Genomic DNA, 24,655 nt, shown 5'->3' with positions numbered 1-24,655 from the left:
ACACAATATTTGACTCAACAACCGGACTCACAATCTAGTATTAAATACTCTTACTGAAACAAACATACATTATGGTTACAAAGTTACAATTCACTTTAGCCAAAGTGATGTACATCAGAGAGTAAGTACAACACTAATCCATTCATACACTACCACTTAATCAGAGGAAGCAATTCAGGATTAAGTGTCTTGCCCAAGGACACATCGAACATGTTGCTCAGCTGGGGATTGAACCTTTGGGTTGAAAGGAAATGACTCTACCAACTGAGCTACAGCCACCCACACTGTCAGGGTCAGCTAAAACAAGAAGTCAGTCAGCGTCTTGTCTGCGGTGAATCTTCTCATCTGTCAAGATGATGTTTCCTGCCGCCACCTGCATCGAAAAATACAGACTGACAGTGCTGGTCACAGGGCGTCCACATTTATATATAAATATATTTATAATATTATGGTAAATATATGACATATACAGTAAGTTAGGTAATACAGTGTGTGTATGCGTGTGTTTGTTTGACAGCAACATGTTGGACGTTTTTCTACCTGGCAACAGCTGCTGTTTTATTTCCATTGATCTAACCTATCAGGGACGTACTTAGCTTATTTTTTCATAGAGTTTTTCATACGTACACAGGAAATCAGTCCTGTGGGCGGGGTTATAAGAGTTTCTGGCTGTCTGTTTGGCCGCGGAGCGTTAACCCCGCCCCGGCGGTCCGCCCCGCTGACACAAACACCCCTGAGCAGACGATAGAGATCTATAGTTTCGGTTTGGACCGTTGGAGACATTTTACCGAGTGTTTCACCGAATATTTTCTTTTACAAGAGTCGGGACAGAGAGAAGAACCATGAAGAATGTAATGTTCTCTCTGCTGCTCTGTGTGCTCCTTCACACGGTGTGTTCAATGTCCGGGAAATGTGAGTACTTCTCTTCTGTAATAATGGCGCTGCGTCACAAAGACGGAGAGAGGCCGGACATATATACTGAGTGAATTATACACCTGAATATCAGAGGTGTAAAGTAACGAATTACATTTACTCGCGTTACTGTAATTGAGTAGTTTTTTGGTGTACTTACTACTTTTTAAGTCGTTTTTAAAATCTGTACTTTTACTTTTACTTAAGTAGTGGTTCTTACTCTTTGGCAAAGATGTGGCTGAGGATGCTTTTTCTCACTACAGCGTTCGCGACTACAATCGCCGCTGCAGCTCCGAGCGATAAACACATTTAGTTCCGGAAAGTTTTTCACAATAAAAGTCCGTTATTACCATCTCTGTGATGTGCTTTTATTTTGAAGCAGACGTATGAGGAAGTTGGGTGTTGTAAGCTGCGGCAACTTAACACATCTCAGATGTGTGAAAATAAATACTTCAAACCAAACAGATTCAGATAGAAGCTTCAGTAGCCTTCTAATAGGTAAACAAACAGTGACTAAAACATCTAATATAATCTAATAAAGGCTCAATTTAAAACAATAAATGGATTATCTTTCATCTCAGGTTTAGTTGCAGCTACATCAGCCTTTGAGGCTGCATTTGAGACTAAGAATAACAAAATGAAAAACACTAAAATACTCTACACTGTTTATGATTGAGACAAAGACCCCTTTAGTATTTTCTTAAATAGTTTAAACATTTCCCTTCATAAAACAGCTGATTACTTGAACATATAAGCCTTGAATATGTATTCCATTATTTATATTTTGTTTTTGTCAATGGGGTAGAAAAGATAAACTTTGCAAAGATTTGCCTTTAATTAATTAATATCCTCTCGTCCTTTTTCACGTCTACGCGTTGTTAAAAAAAAGTAACTAAGTAACTTTTACTCAAAGTACATTTTAAACGAGTTACTGTTTACTTTTACTTGAGTACATTTTTAAACTGGTACTTTTACTTGTACTTAAGTAAAATTTCATTAAAGTAACAGTACTTAGTAGAATATATTAGTACTCTTTACACCTCTGCTGAATATACTGTTTATAAAGTTATACTGTTAATAAAGTTATACTGTTTATAAAGTTATACTGTTAATAAAGTTATATTGTTTCTAAAGTTATACTGTTTATAAAGTTATACTGTTAATAAAGTTATACTGTTAATAAAATTATACTGTTAATAAAGTTATACTGTTTATAAAGTTATACTGTTAATAAAGTTATATTGTTTCTAAAGTTATACTGTTAATAAAGTTATACTTTTAATAAAGTTATTTTGTTAATAAAATCATACTGTTAATAAAGTTATACTGTTAAAGTTAGTGTTTATAAGTGAAGTTTGATCTAGTTTTATGTTTTAAATACAGAATCACCTGTTTGATCTTTTTTATAACTTTATTGAAGTCTGAACTCTGCTGTTACAGGGCGTGGTTTAAATAAAGTTTTATTGTTGTTGTTGTGACGGGGCCTGAACACCTGCACACAGCAGGGCGGGTCTTCTACATTTGTCGGCTTGTCTCCTTCACATGTCTCCTTGTCTCCTGTCTCCTAACAGCAAAGGTGAACGTGTACAGTCGTGACCTGGGTCAGTGGGGGAAGAAGAACACCTTGATCTGTCACGTGAGTAATATCCCCCCTCCACCTGTCATCTCCTTCGACCTGCTGAAAAACGGACAGGTGATCTCGGGGAGCCATCAGTCCGACCTGGCTTTTGACGGGGACTGGGACTACTACTTGACCAAACATGTTACCTTCACCCCCGCCAAAGGAGACCGGTACTCGTGCAGGGTCACACACATGGGCAAAGTGAACAACTACGAGTGGGGTACGAACCTCTGCAAGATCTCCACTACATGATCTCCACTACATGTTCTACATTAAACTACATGTTCTACTACATGTTCTGCATTAAACTACATGTTCTACTACATATTCTACATTAAACTACATGTTCTACTACATGTTCTGCATTAAACTACATGTTCTACTACATGTTCTACATTAAACTACATGTTCTACTACATGTTCTACATTAAACTACATGTTCTACTACATGTTCTACATTGAACTACATGTTCTACATTAAACTACATGTTCTACTACATATTCTACGTTAAACTACATGTTCTACATTAAACTACATGTTCTACTACATGTTCTACATTAAACTACATGTTCTACTACATGTTCTACATTGAACTACATGTTCTACTACATGTTCTACATTGAACTACATGTTCTACTACATATTCTACATTAAACTACATGTTCTACTACATGTTCTGCATTAAACTACATGTTCTACTACATGTTCTACATTAAACTACATGTTCTACATGTTCTACATTGAACTACATCTACTACATATTCTACATTAAACTACATGTTCTACTACATGTTCTGCATTAAACTACATGTTCTACTACATATTCTACATTAAACTACATGTTCTACTACATGTTCTACATTAAACTACATGTTCTACTACATATTCTACATTAAACTACATGTTCTACATTAAACTACATGTTCTACATATTCTACATTAAACTGCATGTTTTACTACATGTTCTACATTAAACTACATGTTCTACTATATGTTATACATTAAACTACATGTTCTACATAAAACTACATGTTCTACTATATGTTATACATTAAACTACATGTTCTGCTACATGTTATACATTAAACTACATGTTCTGCTATATGTTCTACTACATGTTCTACATTAAACTACATGTTCTACTACATGTTATACATTAAACTACATGTTCTACTACATGTTGTACATTACACGTTCTACATTTAACTACACGTTCTACATTAAACTACAGGTTCTTTAAACTACATGTTATACATTTAACTACACGTTCTACATTTAACTACACGTTCTACATTAAACTACAGGTTCTTTAAACTACATGTTCAATCAATCAATTCAATCAATTTTTATTTGTATAAGTGTAAGTGTTTATATTGAACATGTTGAAACTGTGTGAGGTTCTACATAGTTAATGTTCTCATCATGTTTGTTTCTCTTCAGAACCGGATGAGTGAGTTCGGTGCTTGGCGGCGTTCCAGGTATGTTCTGTATTTTCTGTATGTTCTCTGCTTGCCGTTGCTTAGTTACTGTGTGAGTAACACACTGTGTTGTTTGTTTTTTGACCACAGGGACAGAACAGAGGAACGTTCTCTCTGGAACCATGTTTTTTTGGACAGATTGGACATCAATGGAACAGATTGTTTTTGTTTTTTTAAATAATTCGACTTAAACCATCATGAAGCGATCTGTGACACCAGACAGACTCCATCAGTCCAAAGTGTTCATGATTACTGAACAGAGACATTAGACAAACATTAAAGCTCCTTTAATCAATGATGACATATCAACATTTAAAAGTCAAACAGCAGAAACTTCATGGAGCTTTACGAGCTAGATGTGATTATTGGAAATGTTCATATTTGATTCATGTAAATAGTTTTTCTAATGTTTTTAGAGGATTAGCCCGATGATTGTCATGACTAATAAATGATGTAAAGGTTAGGGTTAAGATTAAATTCTCTTCAGGTGCTTGTCCACAAAGCCACTTAAAAGAAAGAAGCCGTTTAAGGACATCGAGTGTGCTGTCTCTTCTCTTTTCTACTTCTAAATGATGTTAATCAAATACACAAATGTCAAATATGATATGAACACATAATTCCACCAGATGAACCCTGTTTTTAAAAACAGCTCAGTATCTCTGTTCACCTTTTAAACAATAAAAGTGATGATAAAGTGTTCCACTGTTTACTGGCTGGTTCTTTATTTATCTATTTATTACTATGGTTCAATGTTGATCATTATGATGTCTTACAGCTCAGATTACAGGCGTTTCATTGGTCCATCAGGTGAGTGTAAGCTGTCATATTTTGAGATCCATCAGCCAAAGAACCGTCACGACATGTGAACTACAGAACTGTCACAACACGTGAACTACAGAACCTATTATTCTATTGTATTTTTTCTCCCTTTATTTAACTGATGTACATATGTTTGATTTTTAACTTCTTGTTATTTTTGATAATTATATTCCTGTTTCCTGTTTCTTAATCTAACATAAACAGGAAATATTGCTGTTTTTAAAACTTTAGATTCTTTGTTTTAACAAGTATAAATACTGTACAACACCTGAAACCGCGTCAGAGTGAGACCTCTGTCGTCCAACATATCTTTGTTTCTCATCTACTGATTGGTCCATACTGTCTCTTGTTGTTAACATATAAAATCTTAAACTGTTTGTGACTCAGTGGAATTCCCCGAAACGTTTAGTTTTGTTTTCCTCTAAACCCTGTGTGTTGTAGCAGCGCCCCCTGCCGGTCACAGATGGAACAGAGCTTTCATTTACACAGTGGCTGAATCTCGATGTCTTCCCTAAACCCTGAGCCCTTACTGACTTTATTGACTGCGAGGGCCCCAATGGTTGAATACAAATGGGACAGCACTTTGCAACTTCTCTGTTACCATGACAACATGATTTCATGTAGGAAAGCTTATTTTATGTTTTTTACTTTACTCACTTACAGCCATGGCGCTTATAAAAAGTTCTACTCAATATAGGCCTATTATATAAATGTATTTGTTGTGGAATAAATAAAGGTTAATCTTATAAATATAACAGACTTATGGTAATGGTAAATGGACTTGAGCTTATATAGTGCTTTTCTAGTCTTCCGACTACTCAAAGCACTTTATGTCGCCTGTCACACCCACCCATTCACACCCTTTCACACACTGATGGTAGTGATTGCTATGTAGTAACTAATCCCATTCACACACTGCCACTGAAGCAGCAGGATCAATTCAGGGTTAAGTGTCTTGCCCAAGGACACATTGGACATATTGCTCAGCTGGGGATTGAGCCCTCGACCTTCCGGTTGAGAGGCGAAGACTCCACCAACTGAGCCACAGCCAGCCGCCCACTTATATGCTCTCGGTTTCTCTTGTTCATGTTTATAGACTCGCAGTAGAGTTCTGAATTAGCGGTAGTTAAGTCTGTAGATATGCCCACTTACGGACAGGGTGCAAGGAGCTAGCTGGATGTAACCAGACCGACCTGGCCTTTAACAAGAACTGGCACTTCCACCTGACCAGGAGCGTGGACTTCGCCCCCGCCACAGGAGCCAAGTACACCTGTTGGGTGCAGCACGGCTCCAACACCCACAACTACGCCTGGGGTCAGTTCACCTGTTTAACACCTGTATGAACGAACACATCTGTTTAACACCTGTATGAATGAACACAACCGTCACAACACGTGAACTAAAGAACCGTCACAACACGTGAACTAAAGAACCCTCACAACACATGAACCAAAGAACCATCACAACACGTGAACTAAAGAACCATCACAACACATTGTTGGGGTTGTATCAAGTCAACTTTGGTTATATTCTTTAATAATTATATTTAATTATTAATAATATAAATAAAATATCATTAAACTATGTTTAATCTCGTTTTGGGGCACCACCCTGTACTCAGGGAAATATAACCAAAATATCACTCAAATCAGTCTCAAATCAGTTATTTAATTACTAATATTATTAATAATTAATAACTATATTTAATAAATTGAAGGCGTGAAATCCGTACACAAAGCCTTCGCACCCAGCTTATATCACAATGCAAATACACCAGTAATCACAAACAACTGCTCTCTTAAAATTATAACAGAATTTATTTAAACAAAGCAACACCAATAAAAATCAATGAACTTAATCAAACAAATAACTATCATAACCTAATCTAAGCAACAAACATTATCAAGCAAGGCTTGTGGAAGAGGTGTAAATGTGTGTGTGTGTGTTGTGTGTGTTGTGTGTGTGTCTGTTTGTGTGTGTGTGTGTGTGTCTGTGTGTGTGTGTGTGTGTGTGTGTGTGTGTGTGAGAGAGAGAGGAGGGGGGGAGATGGCTTCGTACCCACGTGGTCGCTCACGATGGCGCACACCTAACAAAGACCTAATGTGGCCTTAATGTCTAAAAGACACCGAGTTCGGCCCTACACGATCTGTGTCTCTGAGGCGTCTGGATGGCCGCGAGTGTATAGATATCTGTATGTGTGTGTGTGTGTGTAGCCTATGTGCGTAATGGCGCGGTGGTGAAGTTAGTCTCCAGATGTACGTCTACACGGGAATATGTGAATGTGTGTGTGTCTGTTAGTAAAAGGGGAAGAAAAGAGGATAAAAGAGGAGAGTAGAAATGCATGCCTGAAGAGGCCGTATCACAGTCCGAATCCCGCGCCACAACTCGGAGTAATTCCCTTCATTCACAGAAACAAACCAATGGCCGAATTCAAGTTAATACGGCTTACACTGGCCTTTCTGATCAGAAGAATAATACCCGGTTATAACGCTGTTACGCTAAACACATATAGTTCTGATAATCTGTTATAGTCTGACGCTCTCCGAGAAACTGAGATGCGTTCACTGGACAATCCGAGCTCGGAATTTAGAACACTGCCGGCCGCGGATTACCTGCGCACCAAAACTTAAAACAAAGGAAGATTGTTGCAGGAAACTGGAGGTGAACTTGTGTCTCCGAACACTTGAAGTCAGCGCGTGGAAAGAGAGAGAGCAATGGAAGTCTTGGAGCTTTGTAGCCTGGCCTGCTCCATGGGGGGTCTACCTCAGGTCCCCTCCAATGAGGAGACAGAGGTTCCGGTCCCCCCTTACTTTACGCGTAGGTGTGAAGTACTGCAGGGGATTCTGGGATAAAGAGTCCTTTTAGGCCTCTGTGATCTCAGTGAATAACTCAAATGAGGCTTCTCACAGAGGTGCAGGCCCAAGTCCATTGTTTGACTGTCCTAAGCTTGCGTGGCCCAACAACGTGAACCAAAGAACCCTCACAACACGTGAACTAAAGAACCATCACAACACGTGAACTAAAGAACCCTCACAACATGTGAACTAAAAAACCGTCACAACACGTGAACTAAAGAACCCTCACAACACATGAACTAAAGAACCCTCACAACATGTGAACTAAAGAACCATCACAATACGTGAACCCAAGAACCCTCACAACACATGAACTAAAGAACCCTCACAACATGTGAACTAAAGAACCATCACAATACGTGAACCAAAGAACCCTCACAACACGTGAACCGTCACAACATGTGAACTAAAGAACCCTCTGAACTGAAGAGCAAGTCTTCAGTAGCCTTGAAGACATTGCTGTGTGTTATCCTAACACACCTGTTCAACCTGAGCTTGCGTTTACAGAAGGTCCCAAGGTTGTGGAAAACATCTTGCCTGGTACCTGTCCCAAAGAAGACCCATCCCACTCACCACAATGACTACAGACCAGTAGCGCTCACCTCACATATTATGAAAACATTTGAGAGACTTGTCCTCTTCTACATCAGGATTAGTGTGTCAACTCAAATGGATCCTTTACAGTTTGCATATCAGCCCAACATAAGTGTCGATGGTGCCCTCATTTACATGCTGCAGAGGGCGTACACACATCTGGACACCCCTGATGCATCTGTAAGGATTACATTCTTTGACTTCTCAAGCGCCTTTAACACCATTCAGCCCCGACTGCTAGGGGAGAAGATGGAGAAGATGAAGGTGGATCCATTACTGGTACTGTGGTGTTTGGATTACCTTTTCCTCAGACCACAGTACGTGTGCCTACAGAACAATGTCTCAAGCACCATCCTGAGCAGCACAGGGGCTCCACAAGGAACTGTGCTGGCTCCATTCCTGTTCACCATCTACACAGCGGACTTCCAATACAACACCAACAGCTGCTTTTTGCAGAAATTTTCAGATGACACAGCTGTTGTCAGCCTCATCAAAGGGGGCAATGAGGAGGAGTATAGAGACACAATAAACAACTTTGTGGAGTGGAGTGCACACAATAACCTCCATCTCAACACCACAAAAACGAAGGAGATAGTTGTGGATTTCAGGAAGGGGAGGAGGAGGACTCAACCAACATCAATCACCATCAGGTGCACTGAGGTGGAGGTGGTCGCCAACCACAGGTACCTTGGTGTGCAGCTCGACAGTGAGCTGGACTGGAAGAGTCATATGGAGGCAGTGTACAGGAAGGGACAAAGTCGACTGTATTTCTTAAAGAGGCTAAGGTCATTCAGCATCTGCCAACCCCTGCTGTGCAGTGTCTACCATTCAGTGGTGGCCAGTGCTCTGTTTTTTGCTGTGGCCTGTTGGGGAGAAGGCGCCCGTACAGCGGACAAAAACAGACTGGACAAGCTGATCAGGAAGGCTGGCTCAGTGGTCGGGGCTGAGCAACTAACGGTCCAGCAGGTGGCAGAGGCCAGAACTCTGAACAAACTGGGTTCAATAATGACCAATCCCACTCACCCACTCCACGCCCTGAAGGTGATCAAGAGCAGCACCAGTCAGAGACTGATTGCACCAATATGAAAAACTGAGAGATACAGGAAGTCTTGTATACCAGCTGCTATAAGTTTTTACAATGCACAAAAATAACTTTGCACCTTTTTTTTGTATTTTTTATTGTATTTTAACTTTTTAAGTATGGAAGCTATCTGATGAAATGTGTGGTGTTATGTCTGTCTTGAAGCTGTTGTGGCACTGTAATTTCCTGTAAAGGATTATTAAAGGATCTATCTATCTATCTATCTATCTATCTAACCAAAGAACCCTCACAACACGTGAACCAAAGAACCCTCACAACAGGTGAACTAAAGAACCCTCACAACACGTGAACTAATGAACCGTCACAACACGTGAACCAAAGAACCCTCACAACAGGTGAACTAAAGAACCCTCACAACACGTGAACTAATGAACCGTCACAACACGTGAACTAAAGAACCCTCACAACACGTGAACCAAAGAACCCTCACAACACGTGAACCAAAGAACCCTCACAACACGTGAACCAAAGAACCGTCACAACACGTGAACCAAAGAACCCTCACAACACGTGAACTAAAGAACCGTCAAAACACGTGAACTAAAGAGCCGTCACAACACGTGAACTAAAGAACCCTCACAACACGTGAACCAAAGAACCGTCACAACACGTGAACCAAAGAACCCTCACAACACGTGAACCAAAGAACCCTCACAACACGTGAACCAAAGAACCCTCACAACACGTGAACTAATGAACCGTCACAACACGTGAACTAAAGAACCCTCACAACACGTGAACCAAAGAACCCTCACAACACGTGAACCAAAGAACCCTCACAACACGTGAACCAAAGAACCGTCACAACACGTGAACCAAAGAACCCTCACAACACGTGAACTAAAGAACCGTCAAAACACGTGAACTAAAGAGCCGTCACAACACGTGAACTAAAGAACCCTCACAACACGTGAACCAAAGAACCGTCACAACACGTGAACCAAAGAACCCTCACAACACGTGAACCAAAGAACCCTCACAACACGTGAACCAAAGAACCGTCACAACACGTGAACCAAAGAACCCTCACAACACGTGAACCAAAGAACCCTCACAACACGTGAACCAAAGAACCGTCACAACACGTGAACTAAAGAACGTCACAACACGTGAACCAAAGAACCGTCACAACACCAAAAAATAAGTTATTTTTATTATTCTATTATTCTTTTTTATTTTGTATATTATATGATAATTATTCTATTAATTATTATTATTATTATTATTTTAGTAGACGATTATTGATTAATATTATATTTATTATTATTATTGTCATATGCATGCTTTTGTTGTGAAAAGATGTGCCGGACGTTATCGCAGGAAGCTGAATAGTCGGCGCATGCGCGTGGACTCCCGGACGTGCGGTGTTTGAGCAGCATGGCAGCGATAGGAGTTCATTTCGGGTATACTTGCGCATGTGTTGCGGTTTTTAAGGTGAGTTTCTACCTGAGTGAGTATTTAACTGACTGATGTTCCTGTAAAGATCGACACATTTGATCTAAAGCGACCAATCACACGTGTGTGTGTGTGTGTGTGTGTGTGTGTGTGTGTGTGTGTGTGTGTGTGTGTGTGTGTGTGTGTGTGTGGGGTGTGTGTGTGTGTGTGTGTGTGTGTGTGTGTGTGTGTGTGTGTGTGTGTGTGTGTGTGTGTGTGTGTGTGTGTGTGTGTGTGTGTGTGTGTGTGTGTGTGTGTGTGTGTGTGTGTGTGTGTGTGTGTGTGTGTGTGTGTGTGTGTGTGTGTGTGTGTGTGTAGGATGGACGTGCCGATGTCGTTGCTAACGATGCCGGAGACAGAGTGACTCCAGCTGTGGTGGCCTACAGAGACACTGAACAGGTAAACACACCTTTGACATATTTATTTTTTGTGTTTATTGTTGATATTTAATATTATACCTTTGTACAAAGAGAGCACAGTTTACCAAAATAAAATTCCTTTTTTTGGGCGGGGTTCAACTGTACAGGTTCAGGGCCTTATACTACGAGGCCTGCAACTTACGACTGTTGTGATCGTCAACTAGTTTATTGATTATTGAAATGATTCATTAACCAATCGGATGTTTTTTATGAATACTTCATGGCTCTTATTTCTCTATCAGCATTCAAATCCAACATTTCTCTTTCGTACTCAAACTATGCCATGAAAAATGTTCAGCCACATTTTTTTCTTTAAACATAACGAGTGTTACCGTAAGACTGATTATTTAGTTTGAATCCCTATAACTTTAATAATACGGTCAGGTTTGCTCTGCAAAGAGAAAGACGAGAGGGGGAGACAAACGTAAAGCAATCTCAGGGAACGGTTTAATGAGAGGGACTGGAAATGTAAACCAGAGAGAAAACACTGCATGGCTGAAATTTTGGATTATGGAGATGAATGTGAGAAATTATTTTTAAAAGACAGACAGCCTTCTCTTCTAACGCTCGCATATTACCGACATGCTCACCTGACAGTGAGTCTTATACCGGGGTAAATTATTATTATTGGTGGTAGAGCGAGTGAGGAAAGAGACTGAAGTCAGCAAGTGTGTGTGAGAGTTGCGTTGTTGTCATGACCGGAGCAGCTGCTGCTTGCTGTCATAGACTGTATATAAGATACAGATCATATAAATTATTTACAGTCTACCCTAACCCTGCTGAGGTGTTTAAGTGACGGGGGTTAGCCCTGAAGTTAGCTACAACTTCAGCCCTGGAGCTGCCCGATAAGTCTCCCCTGTGCTGTGTGACTTGGTCAGGACTATGAAGCAGGAAAGGTTAAAATTTTAATTTGCAGCGTTGGGGACGAAATGCTCTGAGTTTAGAAGTTTGAGAACTAGTGGTGTTACATTTAGCAGAGAAAGTAAGGAAGCAAGATGGCTCACTCCACTCAGCTACATGGCTCCGGAAAAACTATGTTATGTCCGCAAAGCGTAAAAACATGCCCAATGACATAACCACCTAATGATCAACAGTTGAGTTTGTGGGCGACTAATTTTGTCATCTATGCAGAATATCCAGACATGCACCACATCCAGACATTAACCATATACAGACATTAACCATATCCAGACATTAACCACATCCAGACATGCACCACATCCAGACATTAACCACATCCAGACATGCACCACATCCCGACATGCACCACATCCCGACATGCACCACACCAGACATTAACCACATCCAGACATGCACCACACCAGACATTAACCACATCCAGACATGCACCACATCAAGACATTAACCATATCAAGACATTAACCACATCCAGACATGCACCACATCCAGACATGCACCACATCCAGACATTAACCACATCCAGACATGCACCACATCCAGACATTAACCACATCCAGACATGCACCACACCAGACATGCACCACATCCAGACATGCACCACATCCCGACATGCACCACATCCCGACATGCACCACATCCAGACATTAACCATATCCAGACATGCACCACACCAGACATTAACCACATCCAGACATGCACCACATCCAGACATTAACCATATCAAGACATTAACCACATCCAGACATGCACCACATCCAGACATGCACCACATCCCGACATGCACCACATCCCGACATGCACCACACCAGACATTAACCTTATCCCGACATGCACCACATCCAGACATTAACCACATCCAGACATGCACCACATCCAGACATTAACCACATCCAGACATAAACCACATCCCGACATGCACCACATCCAGACATTAACCACATCCAGACATGCCCCACATGCTTGCACCCACAGTTAATTTGTAATCCTAACATTAATAAATAGTAACATGTTCCATTTTTATGTTTGTTATGGTCTGTAGATAGTCGGGATTGCAGCGAAGCAGGGACGTTTCCGAAACGCTGCAAACACTGTGGTGAAGGTGAAACAAGTGCTGGGAAGAAGGTGACCCTATTTTTACTGTTGATTAAAAACTGAAGCTCAGTCTGTTATCATTGATGAATCAATCATTGGTTCATTCACAGATTAGCTTAACCCTCATGTCTCTGTGTTTCTGTCTCTGAGCAGCTTCGATGATCCAGAGACTCAGACGCACGGATCAGAGACAAAGTGTCAGGTGAGTCACCTCCTCATGTGAAAGTCACCTCCTCATGTGAAAGTCACCTCACAAGAGAATTAAATCTGGTAAAGATTTTTTTTTTTTTTTTGAAACAGGGGAGGAGAGGGATTTTGAGGGAGAGGGGTGTAATGAGATTGGGAGAGGGGAGGTCACATTCTGCCAGTGCATTTCACCCTCTTCCTATGATGGCTGCTCTTTTCCTTTCAAGTACATTTATTTGAGTTAAGGTATTATGTCAAATAATCACAGATTTAAGTCACAGATAATTTGGATCATTTGATCAGATCAGGAAATTGAGAAATAATAAAAATATATTTGCTGGCTATAACGCAGCGCTGTTTGACAGTCTGTGTGGAGAAGTTCACAGACTACAGCTGGCTGACGTTACGATCGTTAAGTTATTGATTGTTGATAAAAGCAGACACGGTGGAAGTGAATGGACAAAAGTTGAACGTGCGTTCCCGACTCTGTCCATACGGATAGCGGATCAACCGTGTTCCGTTGCACATTTGTAGTACAAGTCAACAGCAGAGGAGCAAGGACAAGTAGCCGCAGCTAGCCTACATCATACGTGGTTTAGTATAGTTTTAACATGACTGTTGGGATAATGGAAATGGAAAATCAACCCTCATTTAGTGCTTGTGGGTGTCAGCGGAGCATCATGAACCAATCAAAAGAAACGAACAGTCAATCAGGTGGCTATCCAGCGCAAGCCGCATGCGTAAACGGATGAGAGGGGAGATGACTGCTAGAAGTCAGAGACGTCGTATGTAAGTTGTTTTTGTTCTGATTGTTCAACAGTCGTTTGATGCATTGATATTTTTAACATAGATTCAGAGAGGATTTGATTTGCAATTTCAATCGTCTTTTTTTTCTTTTGGCGCTCGTGATTTTCCTTTAGTGCTGGGTAAAACCTCTTTGGGGGGCACCAAAGAATTCTCTATGCAGGAAAAACCCTGCCATGAGTATCTGCTTCAAACTGATATAACAATCTGCTCTGCTGTGGACTGAACCCACCTGAGCGACCTTTTAGCAGGAAGTTTATCCTGAGCAACCTTTGACCTTTTAGCAGGAAATGAAAGGTGTGCTTATGTCAGAGGAAGGGGTGAGATGTAAAAACTACAACAGACATGTCAGCGCCCATCAGACGGGGATATTTGAACTTCATCTGTGTACAGGAGGAGTCGGAGGCACGCCGTCCATCTCTATACACAGTCTGAGGTTTATATGGACCCATGTTCAGTAAGAGGACTGTCTGGTCCTGGTCTCATCTAGTCTCTGTGGTCTTTGTTGTCCAGGTGGTGAACCGGGATCAGAAGGTGTTTTATGAGATCTCAGCAGGAGATCAGACTGATTTCATTTCTCCAGAGAATGTCGCCAAACTCATCTTCAACAAGATGAAAGGTACACACACACATCATACAGACACACACACACATCACACAAACAACACGCATCAGACACACCCACACACACACATCACACAGACACACATATCACGCAAACATAACACACATCACACAGACACACATAACAAACACACATAACACATGATACACACACACACACACTCACTCTCACAGATTTCGATTAGAGCCATGTTCTTTCATCATTGGTCCCAGTTGGTCTGTGATTGGTCGTTTAGATGTTGACATTAAACAGGAAGTGTTTGTGTGTTTTTTTTTACAGAAACAGCTCAGTCAGCTGTTGGCTCTGATGTCACTGAGGCCGTGATCACCGTCCCCTTTGAGTTTGCACATGCTCAGAAGAGAGCTCTGAGGTAGGTCATGGGACCGTTTGTGTCACGGTAACAGTGTGTGTCTTTTGTTAAGTTGTGTGTCTGTGTTGTGATGTGTGTGTGTGTGTGTGTGTCCACAGAGAAGCAGCTGAGGCTGCTGGCTTTCACGTCCTTCGTCTGATTCATGAACCGGCGGCAGCTCTTCTGGCGTACGACGTGGGACAGGAGAGTTCATCAGGGAAGAGGTGACACACACAAACTGCTGCTGAAGCAGTGCATGATGGGTAGTTACACCTGTCGTCTGTGACTCAGATCAGGTGCTGAAGCAGTGAATGATGGGATGGAAAATGTCTCTTTTTTTTCTTCTATATGAACTCGTCATATGTCAACATCTATCTCTCTAATCAATGTTCAGACACTCTGATCTGTGTTCTACGTTCTATGATCTTTGTTCTATGTTCTCTGATCTGTGTTCTACGTTCTCTTATCTCTGTTCTACGTTCTCTGATCTCTGTTCAGTGTTCTCTGATCTGTGTTCTATGTTCTCTGATCTCTGTTCTACGTTCTTTGATCTGTGTTCTACATTCTCTGATCTCTGTTCTACGTTGTCTGTTCTCTGATCTGTGTGCTATGTTCTCTGTGTTCTACGTTCTCTGATCTCTGTTCAGTGTTCTCTGATCTGTGTTCTATGTTCTCTGATCTGTGTTCTACATTCTCTGATCTCTGTTCTACGTTGTCTGTTCTCTGATCTGTGTTCTACGTTCTCTGATCTGGGTTCTATGTTCTCTGATCTGGGTTCTATGTTCTCTGATCTCTGTTCTACGTTCTCTGATCTGTGTTCTACGTTCTCTGATCTGTGTTCTACGGCCCTTTCCGAATAGCCACAGTTCAGTAGGCAGTACGTACACAGTAGGGAGTTTCAGTATACTGAACTTTCGTGGTCATTCAGTGGTCATTTTTTGGGTCCACCTCAGTATACTGAACATTTTAGTGTGGATAATAACTTCCTGGTTTCATGCAGTATGGATCGGATGCGTGCTTTCAGGAAATGAATTGTATTTTACCACCCACAATGCTGTGTGAAATTAAACGTAAATCGTCACGTCCGCCTCCAAATCAAAACAAACGAGCGTGGATTAATTGAATCAATTTTTAATCTAGAGTTAAAGTCCCGACTGAAATCACTACTTTTAATTAACAACAGAAACTATAACAAATGTCTGCATTATTATAAAACCTTTCCCCCTCTATTTAAATAATGATTCATCCACCCGTAAAAAAAACGGGTCGGTTCGGGTAAAGTAAATGACGCCACTTCCATACTGAATGAATCAGATGAAGTAGGAACAATAGTAGGTACTAACAGTATACAGCACGGATAGTAGGTACTGCCTACTGCCTACTGAAAGATTGAGTAGGTACTTGGCAATTCGGATGCAGCCTACGTTCTCTGATCTGTGTTCTACGTTCTGTGTTCTCAGTCATGTTCTGGTGTGGAAGCTGGGTGGGACTTCCCTCAGTGTGACGGTTCTGCAAGTGAACGGAGGAATGTTCCGGGTTCTCAACACTCACACTGATCACAGCATTGGAGGAGAGAGCTTCACGCAGGCGCTCGCTCAGCACCTCGCCGCAGAGTTCAAACGGTACTGCTCACGTTACTGTTCTTATCATGAAATCTCAGCATGTTTGTTTGTTTGTTGTTCTTTATTTAGATCACATGTTTGTTGTGTGTTTGTTGTTTATACATGTATGTTTGTTGTTTATACCTGTTGTGTGTTTGTTGTTGTTTATACATGTTGTGTGTTTGTTGTTGTTTATACCTGTTGTGTGTTTGTTGTTGTTTATACATGTTGTGTGTTTGTTGTTGTTCTTTATACATGTTGGGTGTTTGTTGTTGTTTATACATGTTGTTTGTTGTTGTTGTTTATACATGTGTGTTTGTTGTTGTTTATACATGTTGTGTGTTTGTTGTTGTTTATACCTGTTGTTGTTTATACATGTTGTGTGTTTGTTGTTTATACATGTTGGGTGTTTGTTGTTGTTTATACATGTTGTTTGTTGTTGTTGTTTATACATGTTGTGTGTTTGTTGTTGTTTATACCTGTTGTGTGTTTGTTGTTTATACATGTTATGTTTCTTGTTGTTTATACCTGTTGTGTTTGTTGTTGTTTATACATATTGTGTGTTTGTTGTTATTGTTTATACATGTTGTGTTTGTTGTTGTGGTTTATACCTGTTGTGTGTTTGTTGTTGTTCTTTATACATGTTGTGTGTTTGTTGTTTATACATGTTTTTGTGTTTGTTGTTGTTCTTTATACATGTTGTGTGTTTGTTGTTTTTTTAATACGTGTTTGTTGTTTATACATGTTGTGTTTGTTGTTATTTATATATATTGTGTTTGTTGTTGTTTATACCTGTTGTCTGTTTGTTGTTGTTCTTTATACATGTGTGTTTGTTGTTTATACATGTTGTGTTTGTTGTTGTTTATACCTGTTGTTTGTTTGTTGTTGTTTATACCTGTTGTGTGTTTGTTGTTTATACATGTGTGTTTGTTGTTTATACATGTGTGTTTGTTTTTGTTGTTTATACATGTTGTGTGTTTGTTGTTTATACATGTTGTTTATACCTGTTGTGTGTTTGTTGTTTATACATGTTGTGTGTTTGTTGTTTATACATGTTGTGTGTTGTTGTTTATACATGTTGTGTGTTTGTTGTTTATACATGTATGTTTGTTGTTTATACCTGTTGTGTGTTTGTTGTTGTTTATACATGTTGTGTGTTTGTTGTTGTTTATACCTGTTGTGTGTTTGTTGTTGTTTATACCTGTTGTGTGTTTGTTGTTGTTTATACATGTTGTGTGTTTGTTGTTGTTCTTTATACATGTTGGGTGTTTGTTGTTGTTTATACATGTTGTTTGTTGTTGTTGTTTATACATGTTGTGTGTTTGTTGTTTATGCATGTTGTGTGTTTGTTGTTTATACATGTTGTGTGTTTGTTGTTTATACATGTTGGGTGTTTGTTGTTGTTTATACATGTTGTTTGTTGTTGTTTATACATGTTGTGTGTTTGTTGTTGTTTATACCTGTTGTGTGTTTGTTGTTTATACATGTTGTGTGTTTGTTGTTTATACATGTTATGTTTCTTGTTGTTTATACCTGTTGTGTTTGTTGTTGTTGTTTATACATGTTGTGGTTTATACCTGTTGTGTGTTTGTTGTTGTTCTTTATACATGTGTTTGTTCTTTATACATGTTGTGTGTTTGTTTTTTTTTTAATACGTGTTTGTTGTTTATACATGTTTGTTTGTTGTTGTTTATACCTGTTGTGTGTTTGTTGTTGTTCTTTATACATGTTGTGTGTTTGTTGTTTATACATGTTTTTGTGTTGTTGTTCTTTATACATGTTGTGTGTTTGTTGTTTTTTTAATACGTGTTTGTTGTTTATACATGTTGTGTTTGTTGTTGTTTATACCTGTTGTGTGTTTGTTGTTTATATATTGTGTTTGTTGTTGTTTATACCTGTTGTGTGTTTGTTGTTGTTTGTATATATTGTGTTTGTTGTTGTTGTTTATACATGTGTGTTTGTTGTTGTTTAGACCTGTTGTCTGTTTGTTGTTGTTCTTTATACATGTGTGTTTGTTGTTTATACATGTTGTGTTTGTTGTTGTTTATACCTTTTGTTTGTTGTTGTTTATACCTGTTGTGTGTTTGTTGTGTATACCTGTTGTGTGTTTGTTGTTTATACATGTTGTGTGTTTGTTTTTGTTGTTTATACATGTTGTGTGTTTGTTGTTTATACATGTTGTTGTTTATACCTGTTGTGTGTTTGTTGTTTATACCTGTTGTGTGTTTGTTGTTTATACATGTTATGTTTCTTGTTGTTTATACCTGTTGTGTTTGTTGTTGTTGTTTATACATATTGTGTGTTTGTTGTTATTGTTTATACATGTTGTGTTTGTTGTTGTGGTTTATACCTGTTGTGTGTTTGTTGTTGTTCTTTATACATGTGTTTGTTCTTTATACATGTTGTGTGTTTTTTTTTTTAATACGTGTTTGTTGTTTATACATGTGTGTTTGTTGTTGTTTATACCTGTTGTGTGTTTGTTGTTTTTTAATACGTGTTTGTTGTTTATACATGTTGTGTTTGTTGTTGTTTATACCTGTTGTGTGTTTGTTGTTTATATATATTGTGTTTGTTGTTGTTTATACCTGTTGTGTGTTTGTTGTTGTTTGTATATATTGTGTTTGTTGTTGTTTATACCTGTTGTTGTTTAGACCTGTTGTCTGTTTGTTGTTGTTCTTTATACATGTGTGTTTGTTGTTTATACATGTTGTGTGTTTGTTTTTGTTGTTTATACATGTTGTGTGTTTGTTGTTTATACATGTTGTTGTTTATACCTGTTGTGTGTTTGTTGTTTATACATGTTGTGTGTTGTTGTTTATACATGTGTGTTTGTTGTTTATACCTGTTGAGTGTTTGAGATAATACATGTGTTTGTTGTTGTTGTTTATACATGTTGTGTTTGTTGTTTATACATGTTCTGTGTTTGTTGTTGTTGTTTATACATGTTGTGTGTTTGTTGTTGTTGTTTATACCTGTTGTGTTTGTTGTTTATACCTGCTGTGTGTTTGTTGTTGTTGTTTATACCTGTTGTGTGTTTGTTGTTTATACCTGGTGTGTTTGTTCTTTATACATTTGTTTGTTGTTGTTTATACCTGTTGTGTGTTTGTTGTTTATACCTGCTGTGTGTTTGTTGTTTATACATGTGTTTGTTGTTGTTAATACCTGGTGTGTTCATTGTTTATACCTGTTGTTGTTTATACATGTTGTGTGTTTGTTGTTGTTGTTGTTTATACATGCCGTTGTTTATACCTGTTGTGTGTTTCCGAGTAATGTTAGTCTGATAAAATATGGTTATTCTGTTTACAGTCTTGATCAGTTTAATTTAAAAAATATAACAGTTATATAAAACGGACAAAATGAGCCCCTCCCCCATGGCTTCAGGGAGAGTCTATCATTCCGTAAAGATATTTTGTTAATGTTGCGTGTTGTTGTTGCTTATTAATGTGTGTGTTTGTTGCAGCACGTTCAAACACGATGTCAGCTCTAACGTTCGTGCGATGTTGAAGCTGATGAGCGGAGCTGACATGGCCAAACACTCTCTGTCCTCTCTGGGATCAGCAAACTGTTTCGTCGACTCGCTGTATGATGGCGTCGACTTCGACTGCAGCATCTCCAGGTAACACGTCAGAAGACAGGTAACATGTCACATGACGAGTAACACTATAAGTCACAAGTCAAGAGGACAGGTAACATGTTAGAGGACAGGTGACCTTTAGAGGACAGGTAACATGTTAGAGGACAGGTAACATGTTAGAGGAAAGATAAGATTTTAGAGGACAGATAACACTAAACTCATCCATTCATACACATTCACACACTGATGGTAAAGGCCGCTGAGTAAAGAGTCCATCAGTATTAACTCATCCATTCATACACATTCACACACTGATGGTAGAGGCTGCTGAGTAAAGAGTCCATCAGTATTAACTCATCCATTCATACACATTCACACGCCACCGACGAAGCAGCAGAAGCAACTTGGGGTTAAGTGTTTAAGGACTAAGGACACATCGGACATGCGGCTGTTGGGGATCAAACCTCTGACCTGGTTGAGAGACGATCGACTACGATTGAGCGACTGTACCGTACTGTGTGGAGTCATAGTGCCACACATGTTTAATGGAAGTTGTGATGATGGTTGTGTTTCCTCAGAGCTCGCTTTGAGCTGCTGTGCTCGTCACTTTTTAACAAGAGCATCCAGCCAATCAGGGCCCTTCTGGAGGTGGCGGGACTTTCCACCACAGACATTAACAAGGTACATCCTGTTTTTTATTAATGCCTGATAATGTGTTTGTTTGTTTCCACTCCACTAGTACTCCTCCATCACAGGAGTTTGTTTATTTCCATCATGAGAAGGCATTTTTAAACTAGTACTAGTACTCCTGTGATGGAGCTGATAGTTTTTGTTATTGAAGTTCATGGTGGTGTTGCTGTTTATGGTGTGAAAATAGTTGGTGTCATTTTTGTTGTTGTTGTTGGAGATGGAAGTAGTTTATGTTTTTTTGGTGTTGCTGATCAAATTGTTGTTGGTGTTGATATTGGTGATAAAGTATTTAATGATGTTGTTTTTCAAGGTGGTCCTGTGCGGCGGCTCAGCCCGGATCCCTCGCTTGCAGCAGATGATCAGGGAAATGTTTCCTGACGTAGAGCTACTGAGCTCGGCACCTCCTGATGAGGTCATCGCTGTGGGTGCAGCCCTGCAGGCGGGGTTACTGGTGGGCAGGGACGGGCTGAGACCTGAAGAGGAGTCGGTCACTGTTGATGTTTCTGCCACTGACATCCTGTTGAAGGTGACCTGCTCAATGTTAATCCACACAATATTTGTATTTATTTATTGACTTGTCTGATAAATCTTCTTTTTTTCTTAAGTTTTTTAATCTCCTGATCTCAGCCTGTGTAAAGTCTTTATGATCTCTTTATTTCTTTTTTTGTTACTTTGTTTTGTTTGTATCTCGGGGGCTGCAGGAGCTCAATGAATCTGGAGCAGAGTTGTTCACTGTGCTCCTCCCCGCGGGCACGCCCCTCCCTGCACGCAGACATCATGTCCTGAGAGGAGGGGGGACGCTGTCCTCCCTCTGTGTGGGGATCTACCAGAGATTAGTCTCCAGGCAACCAGAGAAGCTTGCTCAGGTACACACACCTACACATAAAAAGACACTGTCACTGAGGTACAAAAACACACTGTTACTCGGGTACAAGAGCATACATACACTCCTACCCCACAGATCACATTATGAAGTGGGAGTGATGCACAGACCACATTATGAAGTGGGAGTGATGCAGAGATCACATTATGAAGTGGGAGTGATGCACGGACCACATTATGAAGTGGGAGTGATGCAGAGATCACATTATGAAGTGGGAGTGATGCACAGACCACATTATGAAGTGGGAGTGATGTTTTAAGTAGGTGTGAACAATGTAAATGTATATGGAGAAAAATATTTAGGATTTCATACAGATCTTGTAATCTGTTTGTGTTTAATGTTCAGATTATCCTGAGAGACCTGCAGCCGTCAGAGGAACACAACGTGGACACTGTGCTCACCATGAAGAGGTAACACACTCACAAACATAGACACATATATCATATATATATATATATTTGCACATGCACACACACACAGAATTACACTAAATGCACACACCATCCACCTGGCCCTGATTAACTGTGTGTGTTTCAGGGACGGCTCACTGCATGTGTCCTGTGTGGATCAGAGCAGTGGGAGGTCAGAGGTGGTCACTGTTGCAGCTGCTTCATGAAGCTGATTGGCTGTCAGTAAAAGTTCATTTTTTTAAATCAATAAATGTGATCACAAACAAACTGTGTGTGTTATTTCTGTGTGTGTTTGTTCATTCATGGATACTATACACACACACAAACCTTTACTGTTTATCTGCGGAAACAGAAGAAGGTCATAGCCCGGAATCACTGACACACCCTTGCACTGGTTTACATTCTTTCTCTCTGGTTGCAAATCCCAGCCATTTCCAGTCACTACTGGTGTTCCTCAGGGTTCTGTTCTGGGTCCCCTTCTTCTTTATTATTTTTGTGTGTGTGAAGAAATACATGAAAACATTGTTTTATGTTTTTTTTGTTTTACTGTATTTGATTTTTTTCACACAGTAGTCACATCATGTAGTACTCTGTCCTGTCCACAGGGGGGCATAGTCTCTAAACACAAATGTGTCTGAATGTCTCTGCAGTTAAAAAACGACTTATTTCTATCTGAAGCTCTTCCTGCATGTTGACAGAGTCAAACAGTTTTTCAGCAGCCGTGCTCTGGAACGATGCGACACTTCAGGATCTTCAGGTAGTTCTGCACCTTGTTGGAGTCTCTGCGAAAACAGTAAAGAAGGTCGTAGTCCTTCATCAGACGCCACTTGTGACCATTGGCTGGCAGAGGAGCTTCAGGAGAGGCCAGACTGCTGACAGAGTTACTGATGATCCCCGACATCTGCATCTGAATCGAACACAAACCAATCATGATCAACATGTTTGAACACATCCTAATTGCACCTTTTGTTTTCCTAAAGATACAAACTAAAGGTTTGTTTTCTGTTGAGATTCTCAACATCCTCCTAAATGAAAATATTTGACAACAGACCAGAATAAAATGTTGTCTGATTCACGTCATGTTTCTGATTTGTTTGAGGACTTTATGATAACCGTTCTAAATATTTCATCTTTGTTCCATGAATCTGAGTCGGTCATCGGACGGTCACATCAGGACATTGTTTCAAGCTCATTTTTAGACATTACTCAACCTGACGAGATCAGCTGGAAGCTTTGTGACTCAGCACCTTTGAATGTCTGCAGCAAAGTACGAAACAGATTTATCTGAGTAAGAATGTCAACTTCCAGGAATCTTTTTTAACTTCAGCTCCGAACTGTATTTAACGCCTAATGAGAAGAAAGAATTTACACTATTTACTCTCATTACCTTCTCAGCCACCTTCTCTACACCTTTGCGTAGCTCGTGCACCATGTCGCTCATCTCCAGAGCTTTGTTGGAGCTGAATTTGTTGAAGTCGGGATGGTGAGCCATACTCTGGTGGAAGTGCCACAGAGGATCCCTCCAGGCCAGCAGCAGCTTCAGAATCACCTCCGTCAGCTCCTGTCTCTGCAGAGTGGACAGAAGGGGCGGGACTTTGTTAAAATACAATTTAAATACATTTTAAAAGTCACCACAGAAGATTAAAATATATTTGAACTTAAACAAGTCTGAAGTTATTGTGCTTTGCCATAAACACTCCAGGCTTGGCCCCAAGCATTTCTAATATAACTGTCCTTAATGACATCAGCCTGTCATCCAGCACCACTGTTCATCAAGATATGTCCTTTAACTCTCACATAAAACAATCAAGGACAACCTATTTTCACCTTTACCTGCTAGTGGTACCTACAGTCTGTAAATGTACAGTGGGAGGTAGAGCCTTCAGTTATCGGACCCCTCTCCTTTGGAATCATTTACCAGTCAGGGTCCATGAGGCAGACACTCTCTACCACTATGAGTAAGCTTCAAACTTTCCTTGTTGATAAAGCTTATAGTTAGAGCTGGCTCAGACACGCTCCTAGTTATGCTGCTATAGGCTTAATGGCTGTTTCCACAGGATACGTGTATGCAGTGTTTGTCTCCACCACGATTTTGCTCTGTCTGACAGCGCATGCCCTGCCAAACTGGGTCTGTTTCTGAAGTGGAGTGCAGCCATAAGTAGCTGGACTCGTGGGTTCACAAGACACAGGAGAACCATAGGATTAAGCAGGAATAAATAAAACAATGTGCAACCACACTACTTTGTCTTTTTCCTAGGTAGATTAGCTGTTCATTTAGTGCCTAT

The 24,655-nt window shown here is 39.9% G+C and overlaps 3 protein-coding genes across 4 annotated transcripts in view; 2 read left to right on the top strand and 1 right to left on the bottom strand.

The window, feature by feature from the left end:
- The first annotated feature begins 720 nt into the window (after nt 1-720).
- LOC132956283 (beta-2-microglobulin-like) lies at nt 721-4,711 on the top strand. Its single transcript, XM_061029644.1, has 4 exons — nt 721-912; nt 2,484-2,753; nt 3,975-4,012; nt 4,103-4,711. The coding sequence occupies exons 1-3, from the start codon at nt 843-845 to the stop codon at nt 3,986-3,988; spliced, it is 354 nt and encodes a 117-aa protein (XP_060885627.1). The 5' UTR covers nt 721-842; the 3' UTR covers nt 3,989-4,012; nt 4,103-4,711.
- A 5,971-nt stretch (nt 4,712-10,682) lies between these two features.
- hspa14 (heat shock protein 14) lies at nt 10,683-22,637 on the top strand. The gene is made up of 14 exons (XM_061029824.1): nt 10,683-10,816; nt 11,135-11,215; nt 13,196-13,278; nt 13,402-13,450; nt 14,752-14,857; nt 15,143-15,233; nt 15,332-15,436; nt 16,673-16,834; nt 20,274-20,429; nt 20,966-21,068; nt 21,388-21,603; nt 21,779-21,943; nt 22,306-22,370; nt 22,498-22,637. The coding sequence occupies exons 1-14, from the start codon at nt 10,760-10,762 to the stop codon at nt 22,574-22,576; spliced, it is 1,518 nt and encodes a 505-aa protein (XP_060885807.1). The 5' UTR covers nt 10,683-10,759; the 3' UTR covers nt 22,577-22,637.
- Nucleotides 22,638-23,080: 443 nt separating this feature from the next.
- LOC132956400 (prolactin-like) overlaps nt 23,081-24,655 on the bottom strand; it is a 3,682-nt gene continuing 2,107 nt past the window's right edge. For both annotated transcript variants that reach the window (XM_061029826.1, XM_061029825.1), the window contains 2 exons: nt 23,758-23,937; nt 23,081-23,277 (listed from right to left, as the gene is read on the bottom strand). In XM_061029826.1, coding sequence (XP_060885809.1) covers nt 23,083-23,277; nt 23,758-23,937 — 375 coding nt within the window. In that variant the 3' untranslated portion in view covers nt 23,081-23,082. The remainder of the gene's footprint in view (nt 23,278-23,757; nt 23,938-24,655) is intronic.

The sequence above is a fragment of the Labrus mixtus genome, chromosome 22 (assembly GCF_963584025.1).
Source record: "Labrus mixtus chromosome 22, fLabMix1.1, whole genome shotgun sequence".
Lineage (NCBI taxonomy): Eukaryota > Metazoa > Chordata > Actinopteri > Labriformes > Labridae > Labrus > Labrus mixtus.
Note: the sequence above shows the minus strand (reverse complement) of the source record. Positions and strands in the feature narration are given on the sequence as shown.

Coding starts and splice junctions, on each gene's coding strand:
- LOC132956283 (XM_061029644.1), top strand. CDS start 843: ATGAAGAATGTAATGTTCTCTCTGCTGCTCTGTGTGCTCCTTCACACG. Junction 913..2,483: donor GTGTTCAATGTCCGGGAAAT/GTGAGTACTTCT, acceptor GTCTCCTAACAG/CAAAGGTGAACGTGTACAGT.
- hspa14 (XM_061029824.1), top strand. CDS start 10,760: ATGGCAGCGATAGGAGTTCATTTCGGGTATACTTGCGCATGTGTTGCG. Junction 11,216..13,195: donor CCTACAGAGACACTGAACAG/GTAAACACACCT, acceptor TATGGTCTGTAG/ATAGTCGGGATTGCAGCGAA. Junction 13,279..13,401: donor AAACAAGTGCTGGGAAGAAG/GTGACCCTATTT, acceptor GTCTCTGAGCAG/CTTCGATGATCCAGAGACTC.